The sequence below is a fragment of the Danio rerio genome, chromosome 19 (genome assembly GCF_052040795.2).
Source record: "Danio rerio strain M-AB ecotype USA chromosome 19, GRCz13ab, whole genome shotgun sequence".
Taxonomy (NCBI): Eukaryota; Metazoa; Chordata; class Actinopteri; order Cypriniformes; family Danionidae; genus Danio; species Danio rerio.
The window spans coordinates 16,105,939-16,128,377 of record NC_141039.2 but is presented as its reverse complement, the minus strand read 5'-3'; the positions used below and the strand labels follow the sequence as shown (position 1 = coordinate 16,128,377).

General features: G+C 34.2%; 1 protein-coding gene and 1 long non-coding RNA gene across 2 annotated transcripts in view; both read right to left on the bottom strand.

Moving 5' to 3' along the window:
* The window catches only part of oprd1a (opioid receptor, delta 1a), a 30,845-nt gene extending 8,611 nt beyond the window's left edge, over positions 1 to 22,234 (bottom strand). The window contains exon 1 of the mRNA NM_131258.4: positions 21,752 to 22,234. Within this exon, the coding sequence (NP_571333.2) occupies positions 21,752 to 21,990 (239 nt within the window). The 5' untranslated portion in view covers positions 21,991 to 22,234. The remainder of the gene's footprint in view (positions 1 to 21,751) is intronic.
* LOC148679768 (uncharacterized) lies at positions 10,856 to 14,695 on the bottom strand. Its single transcript, XR_015945322.1, has 2 exons — positions 12,630 to 14,695; positions 10,856 to 12,383 (listed from the first exon to the last, which is right to left on the bottom strand). It is a non-coding gene; the product is annotated as an uncharacterized LOC148679768 (long non-coding RNA).
* Positions 22,235 to 22,439: the final 205 nt, after the last annotated feature.

Genomic DNA, 22,439 nt, shown 5'->3' with positions numbered 1-22,439 from the left:
AGGCTTAAAGACGGAATTCTCTGTTGGCTGTCACAATTATTTTTCATGAGTCTCAACATCCAGCTGTGCAAGAAAAAACTAAATCTGACATAACAGAAGTCATCTTTTGCTACTCTATTGTTTGTTTTATTTTTTAGTATTCTTCAAAATAGCCAAACTCTGACTGAGAAAAGTTGAATGTGCTGGCCACTTTGTTATTTTCCTCATAAAGACAATAAGCTACAGTTTTTTTTTTATTTATTTAAAAGTTTAACAGATTCCCATCTGATATATGATATAATGTTTGTTTCTTAAATGTAAATATTTATACACATTTATTTATTCTAAATATTTAGGAAATATTTTGGTACAGTAAAAAGTGTGGTTATGATGACCACCCGACAAGCTAATTCAGCTAAAAATAATGCTTAAAATGTCACTTAAATGCAGCAATTAAATTTTATAATTTAATAAAAATGTGGTGAATAACATCCACAAGATCCAGATTTTCAAGAAAAAAAAAGAACTACCCCTTTCACCAGGCTAACTACGGGCTTGACTTTTTCACAACCTTATGTTTCAAGCTTTAAAAACCAAAAACCTCTTTGACTACAGAACTACGTAATCAGAATTGCCTTAATATGAACCTGTTTCTGTGTTTTGGTCTGCAAAATATGTAATTCAGTAATACAGTGCTATATGAAACCATGAATCCAGAAGTTAGCAAGAGATTTATGCCCTTCAGTTAAAGTCAGAATTATTATCCCCCCTAAATTATTATGTGATGAATGATTAGCCCCCCTGCTTATTTTTTCCTCAATTTCTGTTTAATGGAGAGAAGCTTTTTTCAACACATTTCTAAACATAAAAGTTTTAATAACTCATTTCTAAAAACTGATTTATTTTATCTTTACCATGATGACAGTAAATAATATTTGACTAGATATTTTTTCAAGACACTTCTATACAGCCTAAAGTGACATTTAAAGATGTTACTAGGTTAATTAGGTTAACTAGGCAGGATGGGGTAATTAGTAAGTTATTGTATAATGATGGTTTTTCATGTAGACTGTCGGGAAAAATAGCTTAAAGGGGCTAATAATTTTGTTTAAAATGTTTTTTTTTTTTTTTTTTTTTTAAGTAATAACTTTTCCTTTGTTCTTTCTTTTAACTTTTCCTCTAGCCGGAATAAAACAACTAAGACTTTCTCAAGAAGAAAAAATATTATCAGACATAATATGAAAATTTCCTTGGTCTGCTAATCAAATTTAGTAAATATCTAAAAAATAAAAAAAAAATCCAAGAGGGCTAATAATACTGACTTTAACTGTATATTTAGCAATGGAATTTCTCACATTTTTTTATGTTGATGAATGAAAATCTAATTGGTTTAAAAGTGACATGTGTGAGCTGTGCAGCACTACCGACAATAAACAATGGACATTTTTACCAGTTTTGTAGCAATCATGTCAGCAATAATTGATGGGAGAATGTTATTATGTGGCATTAGAAAGATGTGATATAAAGTCAAAGTGAAAAATAAAGTATGTCAGATTGTTAGTATACATTTTCTAAAAACTAGTGTTTTGCAGCTTACAAAATGGAGAACTGCACATGCAAATTGTGTTCATCATTTATTTATTGAGCACAGCTGTACCCTTGTGTCATTTGCATAATTCATATTTGTGAATCAGCTGGTAAATAAATGGTAACTGCACATGCAAATAAATCAGATAATAAGAGCGTAATAACCAATCCATTCTCAGTGAATTTTCTTGATTTCCATGATTTCTTCTATGAGATGCACATTATAATTAAACTTGATAGCTCCACTAAGTTGGATCAGAGTTTTCACGTGCGCAAGTGTTTTGTTAATAATGTGGATTAATAATAATGTAGTTGCATGCCTTTAAGCTGTAAACAATTCAGCTTTTCAAATTCAGATTAACATTTCTGTGTCCAAGCTAAGTGATTTTCAGGGTTTTGCTACTTAAAATCATGCAGCCAGATCCTACATTTTTGATAATTGTCAAAAAAAGGTTCCTAGAATATTTTGGTCTCTGTATTTCAGATATAGAATATTTTCAAAATAAAGAACTATCGTAAACTAGTAAACTAGTAAAATAAGTAAACTTGTGTTCCAGTAAGCAAGATTGATTCAGACATGCTAATAATGTTCTCTGGGTCTTTGGCCAGAGAAACAAACAAAGTGATGAAGTAAAACACTCAACACATGTTACTTAAAATAAATTAATAATAAAATAAAATAAATAAATAAATGTTACTCGTTTAAAAGGTTTTCATTGTTTTGACTATGGCTAAACTCTAAATTGTTAACATAATGGAAACTGCCATCATTACATTATTTTGTTTTAATTGTTTACTGTCCAATAGGCAGGTTCAAATTGATAAATGTTCCAACAATATAACAGTATTGTTCTCAATTTGCACACTATATTCTAAGACTTCGAAAGCCACATGACAGCTCAGTGTGGCAATTATATTTTTATGCATTAATATTTATCATCATCCACCTTCACAGTGAAATTGATTACACTGTTGATTATTTTAAATAAAATATTCCTTAATTTTTATGAACAGGATAAAAGGGAGATTTAGAGAGGATTAAAATTTGATTAAATATAAATGTTAGCCTTACACAGATATTGCATGCATTTATACAGTTTCAACTATGGCGCATTTGTAATTTGACTGCTGAATGAATAAATTAAAGAATGTAATATTTGTGTTATATATATTTAGACATTCAAGACTACAAAACAGTATGATGCAAGTATACAAACAAAACAAATGTATTGCTAATGCATCATGCTAAGCCTGTCACAAAATCTCTTAACTAATGGAAAACCCCAGAATTAACCTTAAGGGCTGCAGAAAATCTAACAAAGCTGAATAGACTAGTAGTATTACGATATTTTTATATATGATATTTTCACAGATGGATATGATAAATGGAAACAAGTGAATTGTGGAAATAAGTGTAAATGGTATAGATATATTTTGAATAGTGTATTTACTTAACACAGAAATGAATAAAACAAATTAAAGCATAACAGTCCATGTGGATATTATTGTTCATTTAATAACCAAAATTATATATATATATATATATATATATATATATATATATATATATATATATATATATATATATATATATATATATATATATATATATATATATATATATATATATATTTATTTATTTATTTATTTATTTTTAATTTTTTTGCGTATAAAATTAATCCAATTAATTCTGGTATGCATAATATAAACCATGTTTATAATAGCCCAAAGAGCTCAAGTTCATGGTCAACTACTGTTTTTGAGCATTCTGTAACAGAAATCCTAATAAATCAGTTACTGCAATTAGTGCTATATAATACAAATCTCTAGGAGAATAATCAGCCTGTTCATGAAAGCATTTCAAGTCTTGCTGTTTCAAGTCAGGCTGTTTGAAATGATCAGTGCTGCTTTTCTAGATAACACTGTCTTATTAGGCTACAACAACAATAAAGCTTACTCTTTACTCAAGTTATAGCATTTATTGGCACGTTCCTTAAACAATAACTTGCTTAAAGGTTATGATATTAACCTGCTATTAATGTTATTAAAGGTTTGCTTAAGGTTTACCTTCTTTTGTACGGATTTGTAAGGTGCTGTCCCTGCAGGTGGTGCTGATTTGTTTGATATAGACAATGTGGAAATATAGATTTACATAATCTAATTTCAACTAAGCAAAAATCAACATATAACTGAAAAGATATCTTCTTTGGTTTTTAATTATATCATTTCATTAACAGCCCAGCCATGAGGGACATTTAACCTTTGTCTTTCTGACTACTGGCTGAGCCAAAGTACTGCAAGTACTATGGGAAGACTTTTATGCCTCGTTTCCACTGACTGGTACGGTACGGTTCGGGTCGGTACGGGTCACCTTTATCAGGCTTGCGTTTCCACTAGCAAGGGTACCCTTTTGGTGGGCGTGGTGTATGACAAAGTTTCAGTTGATGTCATGCTCGCTCAAGAAATTGTCTACAATAAAGCTGCACAAGTCGCTCACATATCATATGAAAAGCACTTCTCACAAAACAGATGCTTTATACACATAAATACTTCTGTATAAATGTTTATTACTGACATTTCTATGAACATGAGTTAATTATAACTGCAGATCAATGACAGTGCGAAATAGCCTGCTGTAACATCTGTAATTATATTAAATAAATGAATAAATAAATGAATAAATAAATAAATAAACATATATGAACACATACAGACCCTTACAGTCCCAGATATGTTAACAACTACAGAAAAAGTACACACAGCATACATTTCGTCCTTAATTAGGTTCAAAACATCGGGTCGGGTTTCCAAAGCTTGACAATAATCAAGCGCACGTTATAATTATCAGGTCAAGAAGTTTGTTATTTCAGATTTAGACACGCGGCGAGCGCAAGTAATCTCTCACTGTGTATTTCAAACATGGCGGCTCCTTTGTTTACATTCTGGCTTGTTGCCTAAGCGAATGACGTATCTCTGTAAACCAATAGCGTTCAGCTGCGCGTCTAGCTCCGCCTTTTGGTACCCTTTCTTGTGTTTGGGACCCTTTCGAAAAGGTGCCGAAAAGTTGTACGGTACGGTTCACCGTACCGTATCACTCAGTGGAAACGGGCCATTAACAACTCTTCCATTGTCTTCGGTTGATACTATTAGGCCAAAGAAGCCCCTTTTGTTGAGTAACGTATATGTGGTCAGTAGCTGGCCAAGTTTCTAACACCTATATGTGAGTTACCATGCTGACTCTAATACTTAATTTGCACGTTTTGTTTAGCCATCTTCCCTCCTGATAAAACACATTATAGACAAGGACTTCTTTGTCTCAAATTAAACTTGTGATAAAACTAGACTGCAGACCTCCAACAGGCTCCTGCAGACACATGGACTTCCTAAAAATGCTGTATGACTGCAGATTAACCAACATGTCACAATAAAGAAGATTCTGATTGTTTCAAGTGGGACTGGGTTCTCTCTCTTCAATATTTTTTTTTTACAACAACAGTAAAACATCTCGGTTATGTTGTAACCCTCGTTCTTTGGAGGAGGGAATGGAGACATTGGGCCTTATCATACACCCATCGAAATGCGGCACAAGGCACGACGCAACTGTTGTTTGCTAGTTTTAGCTCGTAGAGTCATTTTGATGTTTTGCAGCACGCTGTTTAAATAGCAAATGCATTTGCCCTCATTTTGTGCCCATGGGCGTTCTGGTCTCAAAAAAGGAGTTGTGTTAAGGTGCATTGCTATTTTGAGGAACTAAAATACACTGTTCAATAGCCCAGCTTAGAGGAGGTCTAAAGTTCAACCCCACCTCGCTCAAGCATTGCCTAATACACACAGAATGTAGAGCAATACGCAAATATCTTTTCAAATCAAAAAGAATTAAAGGATTAAAATATTTAAAAAAATATATATTTTCTAGCCTACATAAATATAAAAACCACCGCCTCCATGCCTTCTTCATCTCGAGGGGCTTTTTTAGTTTATTCATGACAATTTGCTTTTGTATAATGTTATTATTAGTAGTAGTAGCATTTATTATATGCATATTAATATTTGTTTTATTAAAAACAAGCTTAGATTTGCCCACCTGTCAGGTTTTAGACCATATAGGGCATAGCATATGTATATGGAAATAACTCAGTTTTTTGATCATATTTTGTTACTATTGTTTATTTATTCGCATGCCTATGAATGGAAGTCTGTGGGAGGAAAAGCCCAGTGTGACCACAGCTTTACCTGTAGTTTTCAAACAAGCCTCAATTAGGAATCGTTAGTCAGGTGTGTTCAATTAGGGTTAAATGCCTAACTGTGCAGAGCCCATTATATGTCTAAAGCTGCAGTCACACTGGGGCTGCGTCCGAAACCGCATACTTCCATAATATATAGTACGCCAAAATCAGTATGCAAGCCGAGTAGTATGTCCGAATTCATAGAATTCGAAAATCAGTATGCGAAAAGTACCCAGTTGACTTACTACTTCCGGCGAGATTCCGGAGTGCGCATCCCATGCATGCTGCGCTATCCCATGATGCCCCGCGAGCGAATTCATGAATGGAAGTAAAGCGACGCAACTGACGCACGTAGGTCACGTGACCATGACAAAATGGCGGATGTAGTACGTCCGAATTCCATTCATACTTTTCATATTCATACTGTATAGAACGTACTTTTCTAACGGCCGAGTAGTACGTTTAAATTCAAATGCAGTACCTACTGAGTAGTAGGCGGTTTCGGACGCAGCCTGGGATTTTCTCCCCGTAGACTTCCATTCATACGCACGCAAATGGTAATGCATCAAGTTTCGCAGGTTGCTGCGGTGCAAAGTTCACCTGCGAAATAGCATCACTTGACTGCATGAGACCAACTGAGGATCAAAACATGACCTTTATGGACAGAAATTTAAAACATGGAGCAATCGCTCACTTTTTTAATGCCTAGTAAACATGCTTATTCCCGTAGCTTTTTCGCAGCACAATAAGACTTCATAAGATTTCACATTATCAAACTCTAGTCACACTGCACTTTTCTCCTTAGTCTTCCATTCAAATGCACGCAAATGCATCAGAGTGGAAATGCAAACTCGATAGATAGGCTAAGTTTTGCAGTTCGTTGCGTTGGAAAGTTCAAGCTTGGCAAACTCTGACCTGCAAAATCGCATCACATGATTGCGTGCGAGCAATCAAACATCAAACATGACCTCTCTGGACAGAAATTTAATTACATTTTTTTGCTGTCTAATTATCTTGTTTAATCCCACCTCTTTTTGGCAGTGCCATACAGCAAAATTTTGCAAGCAAAAACTCTATTGTGACTGCAAAATTATTAAGATGATATTTAAATATTTGACACCTGCTTTATACATTGTAAGTGTTGTTTATTAGTTTAAACTCTTTGTTTCATTGTAAATAGAATTTTTGTGCATTCAAAATGCCATCAATAAAGTGCAGCTATGCTAATTGTTTATAACATATTTCTGCCCATACCAAGACCCCATCACCACCATGAGCCACTTGATTAACAACTTCATCAGCAAACCACACACCCACACAATGCCAAAAACGCTATCTGCCCTCTGCCTTGTATAGTGAAAACTGGGATTCATCCTTGAAGAGGAAACCTCTTCATAGATCCAGACTTAATTGAATGTAAGCATTTGCTCACTCAAGTCAGTTGCGACGGTGAACTCATATTGAGACCCAGCTTCTGAAAGTTGCGGCAGCTGTCTGGGTGGATAGCCTCAGACAATCTTGGAGATGAAGTTGCTGGATGTGAAGGTCCTTGGCTTTTGTAGTTACACGTGGTCTGTGGCTGTGAGGCCAGTTGGATGTATTGCCAAATTCTATAAAAACACCTTTGAAAATTACTTATGGTAAAGAAATTAACAATAAATTCATGAGAAGCAGCACATGCAGATATTCCTGGAGTCAACATCCCAGCAGTCATGCTCCCTTAAAACTTCCAACATCTGTGCCATTGTACTGTGTGATTTTAGAGTGGCCTTATATTGTGCAATAATCATGCTGCCTAATCAGATATTGTTCAGCTAATGACAAATAGGAGCACAAACCTTTTTTTTTTTTTTTTTGCTGTGGTTTATTGCACATTTGAGCTATTTATCTACAGCCTTCAAATTAGGATTGTAAGGATTTTATTGATATACAGCATTTCACAGTATGTCTGATAATACTTTATGTTCTGGAAAATGTCTTATTTGTTTTATTCTGACTAGAATAAAAGCAATTTGTAATTTTTAAACACCATTTTAAGGACAAAATTATTAGCCCCTTTAATCAATTTCTTTTTCGACTACAGAAAAAACCATATTGTTATACAATATTTTGTCTAATTACTCTAACCTGCCCAGTTAACCAAATAAACCTAGTTAAGCCTTTAAATGTCACTTTAAGCTGTATAGAAGTGTCTTGGAAAAAAATATCCAGTAAAATATTATGTACTGTCATCATGGCAAAGAGAAAATAAATCAGTTATTAGAAATGAGTATCAAAACTATTATGTTTAAGTGATGTTTTATAAAACAAATTTAGGGAGGAGCACAATCAGACTTTACCGAGGCTAATTCATCACACACACAATCATTCTATTATCCAATCAGCTCAAGAGCAAACTCCTATAAATAGTCAAACACATCATAGCTTTGTTTTCTCTCGACTTCAGCGTCTCTCCACCACCCCAACTCCTCATTATTAAACCAGATACCTATTTAAATCTGAGGGGGGAGCGTTCTTGAGTCGGGCTAGACACTGCGCTCGGACTCTATCTCGCTTTATCCTGATAAGGGGAATAACACGAGTTAGGGTGTCTTCCCGAGTTTATAGCCCTCTCCCCGGACAGCACGCCAAATACGCATATTCTATTAAGTCAAATATCTTTGAGTGTGAACTCGTGAAAAATGTGTTGAATAAATAGTCTCCCTGTTAAACAGAAAACAGAGAGAAAATAAACAGGGAGGCTAATAATTCTGTCTTCAACTATATATGTATATGTATATATCCTAAGCATATTTAAAATGTGTTAAATGTATAAATGACAGCTTAATATATGCAGATAGGAGACTTTTTTTGGAAGAGTTACATGGTTAATGACCATGATCACCATATGCTGTTCTCTGAATTTGTTCAGAAACTCAAGCAAAGCATGACTGGGATTGAGGGAAATAACTCCATTCATATAAAGTACTGTGCATGACTCATTTGCATTTAAACTATTAAACAATATAAACCATGTGATGTTATTGATTTCTTCTAAAGGAATAATTTATTTAATTTTTTAAAGTGTATTCTTACATAAGTTGTTGTGGACCATGGCCGTGGGTAGAACTTTAGTCATTTTTTAATATAGTGTTGACATGGAAAAGCACATTTATAAAATATGTTATGCAAATGTAAACTGCTGACAGAGGCACACATTTCTTGGGTTCAATGTGATGGTAAAAAAAAAAAACAAAAGTTATATGGAAAAATAAAACGATAAACGGAGAACAGTATTTCTGGCAACTATGCTCTTAGTGAGGCTGACTTTGACGTCATGAGCAGGATGTTAAATTGGGGCCGTATGCCTGGTTGGCTGGTCTGAACTCACACACACAGAAACAAACTGCAGTAAGAGGGAACATGCTGCGAGAGTGCTATGATGAGTCAGACCACAACATGCACAAACACACTGATACTTCTCCCAATTAAATGTAAACATAGACATGTGTCCACATTCTCCTTTAGTGCCATTTATGAGGTTAATTATGCAACATATTTAACCAACAAAACTAAATAAAAACCAAAAATACTGTGTTGTTACGAATGTGCAATATGTCATTTGGAAAAATAAATATATATATATATATATATATATATATATATATATATATATATATATATATATATATATATGAGCAATTTCAACATTATGGATGTGACATTTGCAGTAAAAAGTCAAAACATTGTTTATATTTTGCAGAACAACTAACCACAGAGTTAAGGAATCAGAAAAATATCAGTCTGTAGACATGTTGTATACTTTAAATTAGGAAAATAAACATGCGTAATGGATGAGATGAAAAAAGTCTGCAGGTTTACAGAATACAAAATTCTTTGTAAAAAATTCTGTGAATTAAACTGTACAACCCAAACTAAACAATAATAATCAAAATAATATGAGTTGGCTGTCTATAGAACAAAAATGATTGGTTTATTTAATTTAATATTTTCACATTTATTTGGAAAAAGTGTCGTTAAGGATGTGACATCTCTGCGTTATGGATGTGACATTAAATCAAATAGAATAGTTTGAAAACATTGACAGAGACATTTCATTTTTTGGTGAAACCTTTTCTCATGGCAAGGTTGATATTTGCACAGAATTGCTCATTCATATATATATACACACAACAATGTTCACTAATAAATGTCTTCAGAGACATTCACAAATCAGTAATGATTAATTTAAGCCATTGGATTTCCCCTAAAAAGAATATCACCACAATAACCAACATAAAACTGGAAAATTGCGAGCCAAAAAACAAAAGAACACCACTCAAATTTTCCAGAAAAATATAACACTTGTGGCCGCAGACCATTAATGACAATCTATAGCCTCTTTTACAAAAATTATGATTAAGCGTAGATTATTAATAAATGAATACTTAATTATATATAAATCCTTGCAGCTATATCCTCGGTACACTCGGTTGCATGATTTGTAAATTAACATATTTTCATCTCTGCATCAAGTAATCAGCCCCATATGCATTATAAAGTTTTTTCGCATGTGCTCACAGGCAAAGCGATGCATAGCTAGAATGCTAAAATGACTGCTTCAGCAAATGCATTTTTGCTGACCACTGGTTATATTTAGTGTAGTAAACATGTACATTTTTAATCAATTTTAAAGGAACTTTTTGCAAACTAACTGGATGTTAAAGATGCAATGGCTAATGTCAAAATACTTGGCATGTTACTTTGTTTAATTTAACTACATAACATTTACTGTGATATGACACGACATGCTGATTACCATTGCTTTCCAATCAATCACTGACCCATGCACTTGTTGCACACAGACCCTGAAAACCCTGAACCCCCTCCCTTAAACAATGTAGTGGATTGCAGGGGATGGGATTTAATTATGATGTATGACTATGGTTATAAAGAGGTTCTGGGCTATGAAGAAAATTGGTTTTCTATGAGCTCGAGATTAGCTGTAAGGAATTAATGGTTAATATATATATATATATATATATATATATATATATATATATATATATATATATATATATATATATATATATATTTTTTTTTTTTTTTTTTTTTTTTTTTTTTTTTGCAACAAACCACAGTACACCCAACCTTGTGCTGTGTTCCCGTTGTTTTTTAGGAGACTGCTACTGCAACCACCCTGTAATGCGAGATTCGCTAGCCATTTGTTAGTACAGGAAAGATCAGCAACAAAGACTATTAATGTACATAGAACTTTGTCAGGCCTTTGTCAGAAGGATTTTGTTTGTACACTGTTTATTTAGATCACCTTCATCTGAATCACAACATTCACAATATGTATTTAGCTGTGTGTTGTACTTTTTCATGCTTGTACTGTATCTCTCTGGTACACTGTCTATGTAGATGTATACATACACTATGTATAATGTGGATGTACTATTTAAGTTACCAAGTTCAACACACTTCTGAGCTTATGCTCACATGGCATATGTCAATGAACATAGAAAGCATAGTTTGAGTTGTGCTGAACAGAACACACCTCCAAAGAGCTTGTGGTCTAAATATAATGTTTAAAGTAGTAAAACTTTTGTCGATGTGCCGATTATTACCGTCTACATGTCGTTGATATCACTTGGAGTTATGGTTAATAATTGAGCAATATTGCTTTCTCAAAGTGGCATTGAGCTCATACATATACTCTGTACCATGGCTGCATTTTGCTTTAACATTCTCTTGATAAGCCATGATGAGCATTTTGTGTCTCACAGCATGCAGTAGACTATTCACTACAGACTGGGTCATTGGACCAATCACTGCAGATTTATGTCAAGCAGTAAACCCCACAGCAAATGGTTGGTAAAGAACTACAATGAAAGATATAACACAATGCTTCTTTTATACATGTGTTTTTGCTTTCCAAATGCTGTTGGTTAAAATTGTATAAAGCAAATATATTGGCTCAACATTTCATTGAAGACTGCTGCCACAATCTGAGAGAAGCAGCACAGTGTCTCAGTGGCCAGCACTGTTGTCTCACAGCAGGACCTGAGTTTGATCGACCATCAGTGTACAGTTTAATTGTACAAACATCCAAACTCTCCTAAAAGCTCCAGGAGCCTCCTTATATTCATGGAGACTCCAGGATGCCTGCAAATTTCATGCAGTCTCCAGGCAAGGGAGAGAACGAGCCTGAGGAAATAACTCCACTGAAGCGAGAAAATATAACATATAGCTTTAGTGATCAGCTTCGAATTCCTTGAATAAAGCAGTAAAGATACATCTAGCTCAACTCAAAATACAGATTGCAGCAGGCATCCATGCCTTTCTCCCTCACTACTTCACTTTGCTAGTATCGTTCACTACTGCAGTGACTGGCAATGTAGAAACCTCCCATGAAATAAGATTTTGTATATGTAGATTTTGTCATTTAAAAGTTTTGTAGTGTGCATTATGGAACAATGAGCACTAGCCAATCAGTGAATCATCACACATTTGGCCTGATAAATAATAAAGGCTGTGTTCCTGAAACCTTCGTAACGCAATGTAATTTTAGTTACACTTTACAATAAGGTTCATTAGTTAATGCATTTACTAACATGAACTAGTCATGAACAACACATGTACAGCATTTATAAATTATAATTGAACATTTACTAATGCATTATTAACATCTAAGTCCATGCTTGTTAACATTAGTTAATGCAACATGAGTTAACATGAACTAACCATGAACTACTGTATTTTCATTAACTAATGCTAACTAACATGAACAAATACAGTAATAAATGTTTTATTCATTGTTTGTTCATGTTAGTAAATGCAATAATTAACATTTACTAATGAACCTTATTGTAAAGTGTGACCATAATTTTTATGTTGTACCATTCATATATTTCCCCAACTGTTCTTAGTTAAGTATACCTCATGTCCTCAAGTCATCGTAATGCAAGGCTGGTCTGGACCACACTTAGCTATCTATAATCACACCTTCTTTACATCTAAGTCTATGAATATAACTCTTTACACACAGTGTTTAATTAGGCTAATTATGTAGTCCTGCAAAAATTAGACTTGGCATTACACTAATAATTATGAAGTTAGGCTTCGGAGTCTTAGGATTTACAGTTTGGTGGCAGCTCCACTATGTATATGTTCATATTTAATAAGAGAAAAGTCCTCTGGCTAGCATAATAATAATAAACTAATAATGAATATTTCTTACTATGTTGAATCAAGCATCCCACATCTTCTCTTTTTTCTGCTCAATAAAGTATATGTTTCGCATGTTGCTTTTAGTCAGCTGTCCATAGGACCAATACATATATTGTTGCCTTAAATGCATGTTTTACAATTTAATGCACATTTTCCATTGACATGTTTTTTAAGATTTGAAAAATTAAACGCAGTTTTAGAACAAACAGAATGTAAAATAATTCGATAATAATTTCAATTAAATTAAATTCAAGTTCATTTTATTTTATGGCACTATTAAACTATTGTATTTTTTGTCTTTTGTTTCACTTTTTATTTTCTTGTATCCATAATATTTTTTATTATTTTTATTCATTCATTCATTCATTCATTTTCTTTTCGGCTTAGTCCCTTTATTAATCTAACATTATGTACATGTGGAATCATCACAGAGGAATGAACAACTTATTTAGCATATGTTTTATGCAGTGGATGCGCTTCCAGCTGCAACCTATCACTGGGAAACATCCATAGACACTCATTCACACACATACACTATGGCCAATTAAGCCTACCCAATTCACCAGTACCGCATGTCTTTGGACTGTGGGGGAAAACAGAGCACCCTGAGGAAACCCATACGAACACAGGGAGAACATGCAAACTCCACACAGAAGCGTCCAATTGACCCAGCCGAGGCATGAACCAGTGACCTTCTTGCTGTGAGGCGAACATGCTACCAACTGCTCCATCATGCAGCCCTTTTATTATTTTTACTGTCAATATTTATAATAGAAAGTATGTTGTGGAGGGCTTATAAATATTTTAAAAATCAATCTCTCTATAAATAATGACATTTGTCTTTGGCATAAAAATAAAGAGGATACTGAAATTGAGTTGACACAATATTAAAATCCTTTAACCAACTATTGATCCTTTAAAATCCAGCCGAACATAAGTGAGTGTTGACTGATGGTAAATCGAGACTCAAGAGTAGGGAGAGAGACCACATAACCTCACAACAAGGCACATAAAAAGACATACCTTAAGCAACCTCTTTAAAGGTGCAGTAGGTGATTGGCTTAAATGCTAATCAGTTAACATAATATCTTTCAAATACAATCCAAAGCCACACTTCCTGAACACACACACTGAAGATGACAGAGACCCACTAGATCATGTCATTCCCTAGTAAGAAAACTTTATAGAACTTTATAATACTACAATTCTGAACAAACTACTTCATACATGTTTTCAGTTGTGTAGAAAGCATAACTTATCATAATGTGCAATATTTCATGCATGAAAGGATCGCTGGTCTCACTGTCTCAAGCGCTTTGTCCTAAAGCGACTACTGTATGCTTAGTGGTTGGCCGGTGGGGTGCAAGAATTACACTTATTACTAAGCCATACTTCAGCTATTTCAGATCAAATATTCAAAGCATGGTAGACAATATAGATAATATATATTCATCAAAAATTAACCAATGTGAATATAAAACCCCAGAAAACTTCACCCCATTAAAGCAGGCTAGGCGGAATAGCTCTGTTGATTTATGCTTTGTTGTTAAACAAAATAAAAATCTACATTATCGATGTTGTAAAAGGTCCCTTATAAAATGGAAAATAGTCACATCAATTGTTTTCCGGAAGATTTCAGTAGCTGAACAACACTTCTGTACATATAGCTAATTTGTAACAACAAAATTTACATAAGCATTGCGTAAATGAAATAGTTTTAAAACATAACATTACCTGTCTAAAAGGAATACTTCAGCCATGGTGTTATCCTTCCACCAGCTTGCAAATGTAACTCCAATATTGATTCCGGATTTTAAAGTTTTGATTGAGCATTTGTTTTTACCACTGCAAAAGGTGCGCTCAAACAGTGAACAGAGGTGCGCAGTTTTAAAAATCTACACTTGTTGACACACAGTTTGGGGTATTTTTAATTGAATGAACATTTTTTTAGTCATATGCCTTACCCCGAATATAAAAGTACATATAAATACATTTAGATCATATACTTTATTCATTACTATTGGAATGTAAAGAGACTTTCAACCAGCACAACAGAAAATGCTACCTACTGCACCTTTAACGTATGTTTGGGGAACACACCTAGAAATGATATACCATTAGTCAATATGTACATTTAGAGTCTTCATAGCCTACAAAGAGATAACATTATCAGTAATTGCAGCTCAGATTTTCCAATGAGTAAGGAGCCTTCAGAAATCAGGAAAAAAAGCCTGTCATTTTGATGCTAGTTGAAAAACAGTGTACAATTTGGGCAAATTATGTGGAAAAAATAAATGTTTTTAACTCCGTGAACCCAAATTTGAGCAAATTTCAAAACACAAATTTCCACAAAATTACTTATAAATATAAAGTCTAAAATGTACACTTTTGAACAATTCAACAATATTGAAAACAAATGTGGTCTAGTTTTGTAATCTGCATGTAAATAACGCAATTCAGAATGAGCTCATTATCCGCTAATTAGTTCCTGCCTTCCACATTCAAGCACGAATCATGACGACAGCCATATTGAATTGTGAAGACCTACAAACAAGAAAGTTCATCAATTTTATTCTCATGAATGCATTGGAATCACAGCCTACATGTCCTTATCATACCACTGTGATCGGATGTGGATTTATTCAGAAGGTGATGCATGATATTTATTTATAATAATTTATTTATCTTACTGTAGTTGAACAATCAAAACGTTTGAAAAAGCTCACTAAGGCTGCAATTATTTGATCAAATATAAGCTATATTTAATAGGTTGTGAAGTATTATTTTGATTAAAAGTATAGTTTTTTTGTGTGAATGTAGTTTAAAATATTATTATTGTGGTCAAAGCTTTTATCATTACTTCAGTGTCATTCAGAAATTATTCTTATATAACCCAAACAATCAACAAACAATGTACCCCCCTCCCCACCGAAACACAATCAAGCCTTTAAAAATATATTAGACCACCCCTTTAAGAACATGAACGATTTCATTAGGAAGCAGACGAAAGCCAATGGATGTAAAGAATCACTAAGCAAATAGAAAGCAGAGGGGAATGAATAACATGTTTAGAAAACATCATTTTAAAAAGCAAGAGAAAGGTTGCCTCTTGTGTGTACATGATACTTTACCTCATATAATCATTCATTGTACCTAAATTATACCTAAAGCACAGAGTCATTGTACCTAAATTAGCTACTAGCATATGTTCATGTAGTAGATGGTTACAAAGATATACATTTTTATCCTATAAAAATGCAAGTGAAACAATGAAAATCAATAATATATATATATATATATATATATATATATATATATATATATATATATATATATATATATATATATATATATATATATATATATATATATATATATGATTACTTATGTTTAGTGGAGTATTTTATTACGGTATCTGGTTTAATTTAATATTGATTCATGTATTTCCCCCATCTCTGCTTTATGTTCAGACCCAGGCATGTCATCAGTTGTCGCCCACTATATCAACCACTGACAAAATCAAACTCTTGAACCCTGACATCCAGTGATGAATCATGGCATCATACATCAGATAGAAAGTGCCAAAATCAGGTTGATATTGTGTCTGAACCCACCATAATATAATAAAGCATTGCCTGATTCTTGTTCATATATTTTGGATAAAACCTAACATGATTTTAGTGCCACTCTCTCGACATACAATTTTGAAAGTGTCACAAATATGAAATATACTCCAGGCTAGGGCTGCACAAAACGAAATGTTGAGTCTGGATTAAAATTCATCATTTGCATGTGGTTTTGATGCCTGTGATTGTATAATGACCTTAAAAGCATTCAGGCATAATAAGTATTTGAATACTCTTAGGCTCAGAAAAAGGAAACACTTTTTTCAATTGTATTTATAGATTGTTATAAATGAAAATACAACACATACAAATACAGAAATACAAAAACAGAAATGCACTGCAGATAGCAGACCACATAGAAATGTGTTGGGGAGCCCAAAAAGAATAGGTGCATCCCAAATCGCTTACTTATGCACTATTCTACACCATTTTGCAATAGTATCTGGATGCAGCCTTTATGATGCAAGCTGAAATTGCATCACTCAGCGATGCAATGTCAGACACAATGCACTCAATGGAGTGAGTGACGTCACTGTGACGGGTAGGGTTAGGGGTGGGGTTAGGTGAGCCCATTAAAAAGTACTGGATGCAGCTTAGATTGCACTGCACTGAGTCTGCAGCCAGACCCCTCTCCCATTTTTTTGTGTAAATAGTGTAAGTAGTGGGTTTACACTGAAAACAATAAAAATAATAAGTGCACTTTAATTACCTGAATGATGCACTCATTTGACATGAAAATGAAGTGTGGAATGTTGGACACTTCACGCACTCAAGTTTTGCTCACACAGTGAAAGGGACGGGGCTATCGGGCGCACATGTTGGATAACTTTATTTATTTTGAATTGTGAAATTCTCCTATGAGAGTGATTATAGCACCTCCCGATTGTGAATGAGTTCATACTCATGGCAGGTATTATTTGGTACTTTGTTCATTTATTTCTGTAGCTATGTTTCCATCCAAAAATGTGAATAAATTTTATGTTTTTAAATTTCATAAAAGATGTGCAAATAAAGCAGCGTTTTCATCCAACGAGTCAAAGCAAACAAAATCATCACTTTCTAATTAACTGGCGCCAAATATCAACAGTAAAAACTGAATTTGCTGCAGTAAGAGAAGCTGCGTCAATCTTTTCTTCATCTAATAAATGACTTGCGCCACAGAAGGCAATCCTGACACACAGTGAACGCGCGGTGGCAGAGCACAGACGCACTTGATTCTGGAGGTCATTAATAATATAATAACGCAAATATTTTAACAGTAAGGCGTTTTAGAATGATCAAAACAACAGTTCCGAAGTTTTACAATGTGCTCAGCCTGCTGGTGTGTCCATTTACACACATTTTCATCATCACATGATCTCTTATAACAGAATCACATTACTTTTTTTTTAATCCGCATACTGAAATTTGTGCGGTAAAAGTGTTTCCATCGTAGCTTATGCTAATTTTTTCTTATCAAATAAAAAGTTTATCCTGCTCATGCGCATACGTTTTTTATGCACATTTTCAAAATGTATGCTCATCATGGCGTTTCCATTAAACGTTTTTTTTTTATGCGCACATACAAATTGTGCATAAAAATAGGTGGATGGAAACACAGCTACTGGAAACCGTCCAACGTCTTCTGTGAAAGGGTTGAATTTCGCCTAGTAAAAAAAAAAAACATTATTGCTCCATTTGGGACAACACTACATACATATACTATGTTGTTGAGTGTGTAAGTGCATAAGTACATAGTGCATGAGTGCATAGTGTATAGTGTGCCATTTGGGACGCAGCTATGGTTTATTAGATTTTATAGAGATGCACTCCCACTGCTGGTGAAATTGTATTCATATGGCAATATATATTGCAAAATGAATTAAAAGATAAAAAGTGCAATGCTAGATTTTTCTGATTCATGCAGCTCTAGTTCAGGCACATTGTTTTTAAATGGGATTTGAAAAACTTGAGAAAACAAATAATTCCTACATTACAATCTTTATTTAACAATTTTGAACAACCGTCCATTAGGTTTTTCTCTTCTTCCAAGAAAATGGCATTTGGCTTTGTAGATCAAAGTATAAATGTTGTGGGCATACATCTTGTAAAACTGCCTCTAAGTTCTATCTGCTACTAATTGCCACCACTATATGGTGGTAAAACAACAACACGCGTGACATTTACAGACTGAACACTAGTTCAAACTCTATTACAGAGTGTTCCTCTCCACCTATTCCTCCTAATAGAGTAGTGATGCTATACTTTTAAAAGACAGGCTAATTTCCTGCACAGAATAATGCTGTTGTTTAAAGATTGCACAAGCACAGGCTTTCATGTCCAGTCTCATCTTAATAATCAGAAGCAGACTTTCTCATTTGCAGAGCTCTTAGTGACGGCTGATGAAAAGACCCTCAGATAGACCACTGACAAGTGCCTTGAGCTACTGCTCAACTGTGTGATCCAAAATCATCATCAGCCTTATAGCACTGACGTTCACCTTGTTCTGATGTCTGACTGCAAGGCGGTGTGGTCTGGTTGTAATTCTGGATATTTTTCTTTTCCCTCCATTACAAAATGAGCTCATTTTATGTTACTCTCTGTTCTCCCTCAATCTATCATTTCCTGTGTTCAGGCTTGCTCATAAAATAATGCTTGGAAGATTGAATTTTTTTACTGCTGCAATTTCAGCACATTTTGTTGCTTGTGACCACTGCTGCTAAATGACTGTTTATTTCATGGTTTTCACAGTGAGGTACTGCTTGTATGAGAAGAAAGCCTTTAAATCTTAATAGCACTTTGAAGCATGAGTTGAGAATAATTTAAGGGTATTGAAAATTGCCTACATTGAAAAGGAATGTTGAATTTGGAATTTTAATCAGAATGAGAGAAAAATAAACAAACAAACAAACAAATGCATAAAATAAATAAATAAATAAATAAATAAATAAATAGACTGAAATAAATTAACTTGTTTTTCTTTTGCAGGTTTGTTGCTTCATTTTGAACACCTAAAATTTTATATAAGATTATTTTTTTTTTTTCCAAAAATAATCAGTTTTCAAATCTGAAATATTAATATATGAGTGATTTAATAAATGCATTTAAATTATTGTGCTGCCTATCATTTTCTAATTATTCAAAATGAATGCATCTTCTGCTGAAGCTTTGCTCGATTTTGCTCTGAGGTAAAGAAGAATTAGCGTTCAATTAGTGTGTTGATTAAAGCTATCTGTGTAGACGCACCTCAGTATCAGGAGAACAGAGCAATTACCGTCATCACGAAAACCCACAGCTGGTGCTGTTTCTTTTCACATCATGTCATTTTCAAGACAACCCAGCGACTTGAAAACTCACTGTGGCTGTCAACTAGAAGCTGACAAATTAAAATGATACTCTGCCATGCACAAAGATTGGTGCATTTAGCAATAGAATGCAAAAGCCATAAACATGGTGAGCCAAGGCCTTTAGTGATGTTAGATGGATCTTATTTTAAAAGGGTGCACTTTGAAATGTCAATTGAGCACCTACTCTTCGCCTCCACTCACAGAGTGCAAACATTACCTCAAAGAGAGATATTTATCACATCTGAATGCCACACTCTGAAATGAAATGAATCAGGCTGCACAAAAATATGAGATGAGCTGTCTCTTGAGATATGCTATTTTGATCATATGGTCCTAAAATGAGGTCATTCCTGTCCTAGCTCTCCTGTACTGATGTCTCACCACGATCATCACTGAGCTTCTCCTCTGTCCATACCTAAAGACCTGATAAATAAGAGAATCTATAGTGCAGACAGCTGCAGACAGCTCAATTAACACCAGGAGGAGATGCACATCTATTACAATCATGGATGAGATGAACAATCGATACGTGATAACGAATCTATGTGTTCATCCTCCCCCCTCATTACAATCTGCTCCAGAAAAAAAAAAAAAAAAAGCCTGTGGCAATTATCTAAGAGTGTGTAATCCTTGTGGTCTAAGGCATGTAACTAATTGCTGTAAAGTAAAATAATGTATGACCTCTGTGCTGTGTTTTCACACAAGGGCTTTAATAATGGTGAGGAATTTATGATTCATTTTTCACAATGTGTATTTGCTCCTTCTAGCCAGATTTATGACTCACGCATTAATTTTATAAAATCAAACCAACATAGAGTAAAATGCAGAGATCAGGGCAAAGGAGTCACCACTGCTTTATTGCATTAACTTTAAAATTAATTTAATATGTGGTTTAAATGTTTTTGTTTTAAAATTCATAATTTTATAATAGTACAGCAACTACTGGGTGAAAAGGGTCAATTAAAAAGCCAGACAACAGACAATTACATAATGAGTGATTCGACAGAAAGGTTGAACAGTTCTTAAGGCAAGCAATTATCTCAAATGTCATGTCTAGGAGGTCTAGAACATGGTTTTAAGTTTTCTTTATGCTCTTTATTTGTTGTAGGATTTAACAATAATGGGATATTTATTTATTTATTTATTTATTTATTTATTTATTTATCTATTTATGTGTGCATGCTGGCTTATTGCATATATGTTGTAGCTTACTGGTTTTATTTAATGTTTACATTTTGATTCAAAATTAAATAATTTTATTGTTTAAAAAAAAAAAAGTGACAGCTTACTGTCCACTGACAACATGCATCACTACTAGCTGGGTCAATGTCACAAAAGGTGAGAGTTCAGTAAAATAACTGTAATATATATATATATATATATATATATATATATATATATATATATATATATATATATATATATATATATATATATTTTTTTTTTTTTTTTTTTTTTTTTTTTTTTTTTTGGGGGGGGGGTTTTAGACAGTAACTAAAAAGTGCTTCAAGTTGTTTTAATTCTAGCAATATGGCAAAATTTATAAACTAAAAAAACTGCAGATTACGTTCAGATAGATGGATGGATGGATGGATGGATGGATGGATGGATGGATGGATGGATGGATGGATGGATGGATGGATGGATAGATAGATAGATAGATAGATAGATAGATAGATAGATAGATAGATAGATAGATAGATAGATAGATAGATAGATAGATAGATAGATAGATAGATAGATAGATAGATAGGAGGACGGACGGACGGAGGAATTAACGTTTTGTCTTGCTTACCTGACCACCCCGTACATCACTAGGATGTTTCCTAAGAGTCCCACAACGCAGATAACGGAGTAAAGAGCGGTGATGGAAATGGCGATGATGATTCCCGCGGGGCTCTTTACCGGGTTAGGTTCGGTGTAGTTCCTCCCATCAGGAACGAAACTCAAAACGTCGTCGGGAAAAGTGACATTAAACGGGTTAATGGAGTAAAGGTCGGGTATGTCAGCACCGGGAATGACGGACGGCTCCATCGCTTCACGGACTCTGCCCGCTCAGTGAGGGGCTGGAAAGTTGCGTCTTGCGAATTCAACTTCTCGTTTTCAAAAGCGGAGACAAAGATGTAAAACGAGCACGGTTTGTGTGGGAGTCGACGCGTGTTTAATATAAACTAAAGTTCATCTAGGTAGAGTGAGAACGAAAGTTTCCCGCGGTTCAGCTGCCGTCCATCCACAGGTGTGAGATGAGCTGTGCTGTGCTCCTCTGATCTGCTCGAAGGTGCGAACTTGTGTTGCTGTCTTATGAGAGAGAGAGGGGTGAGGGCTCTACTACGTCAACCTGCTGTAGCTATTCGGGTTCCCGACATACACTTGACTACTTATATAATGAAACTCCCCACGGGAATCATCAGGACCAAGAAAGCAGACGTTTGACAGCAGCACAGAATAAGCTGAGAAGTAATGGGAAAAATTACTGGAAGCAA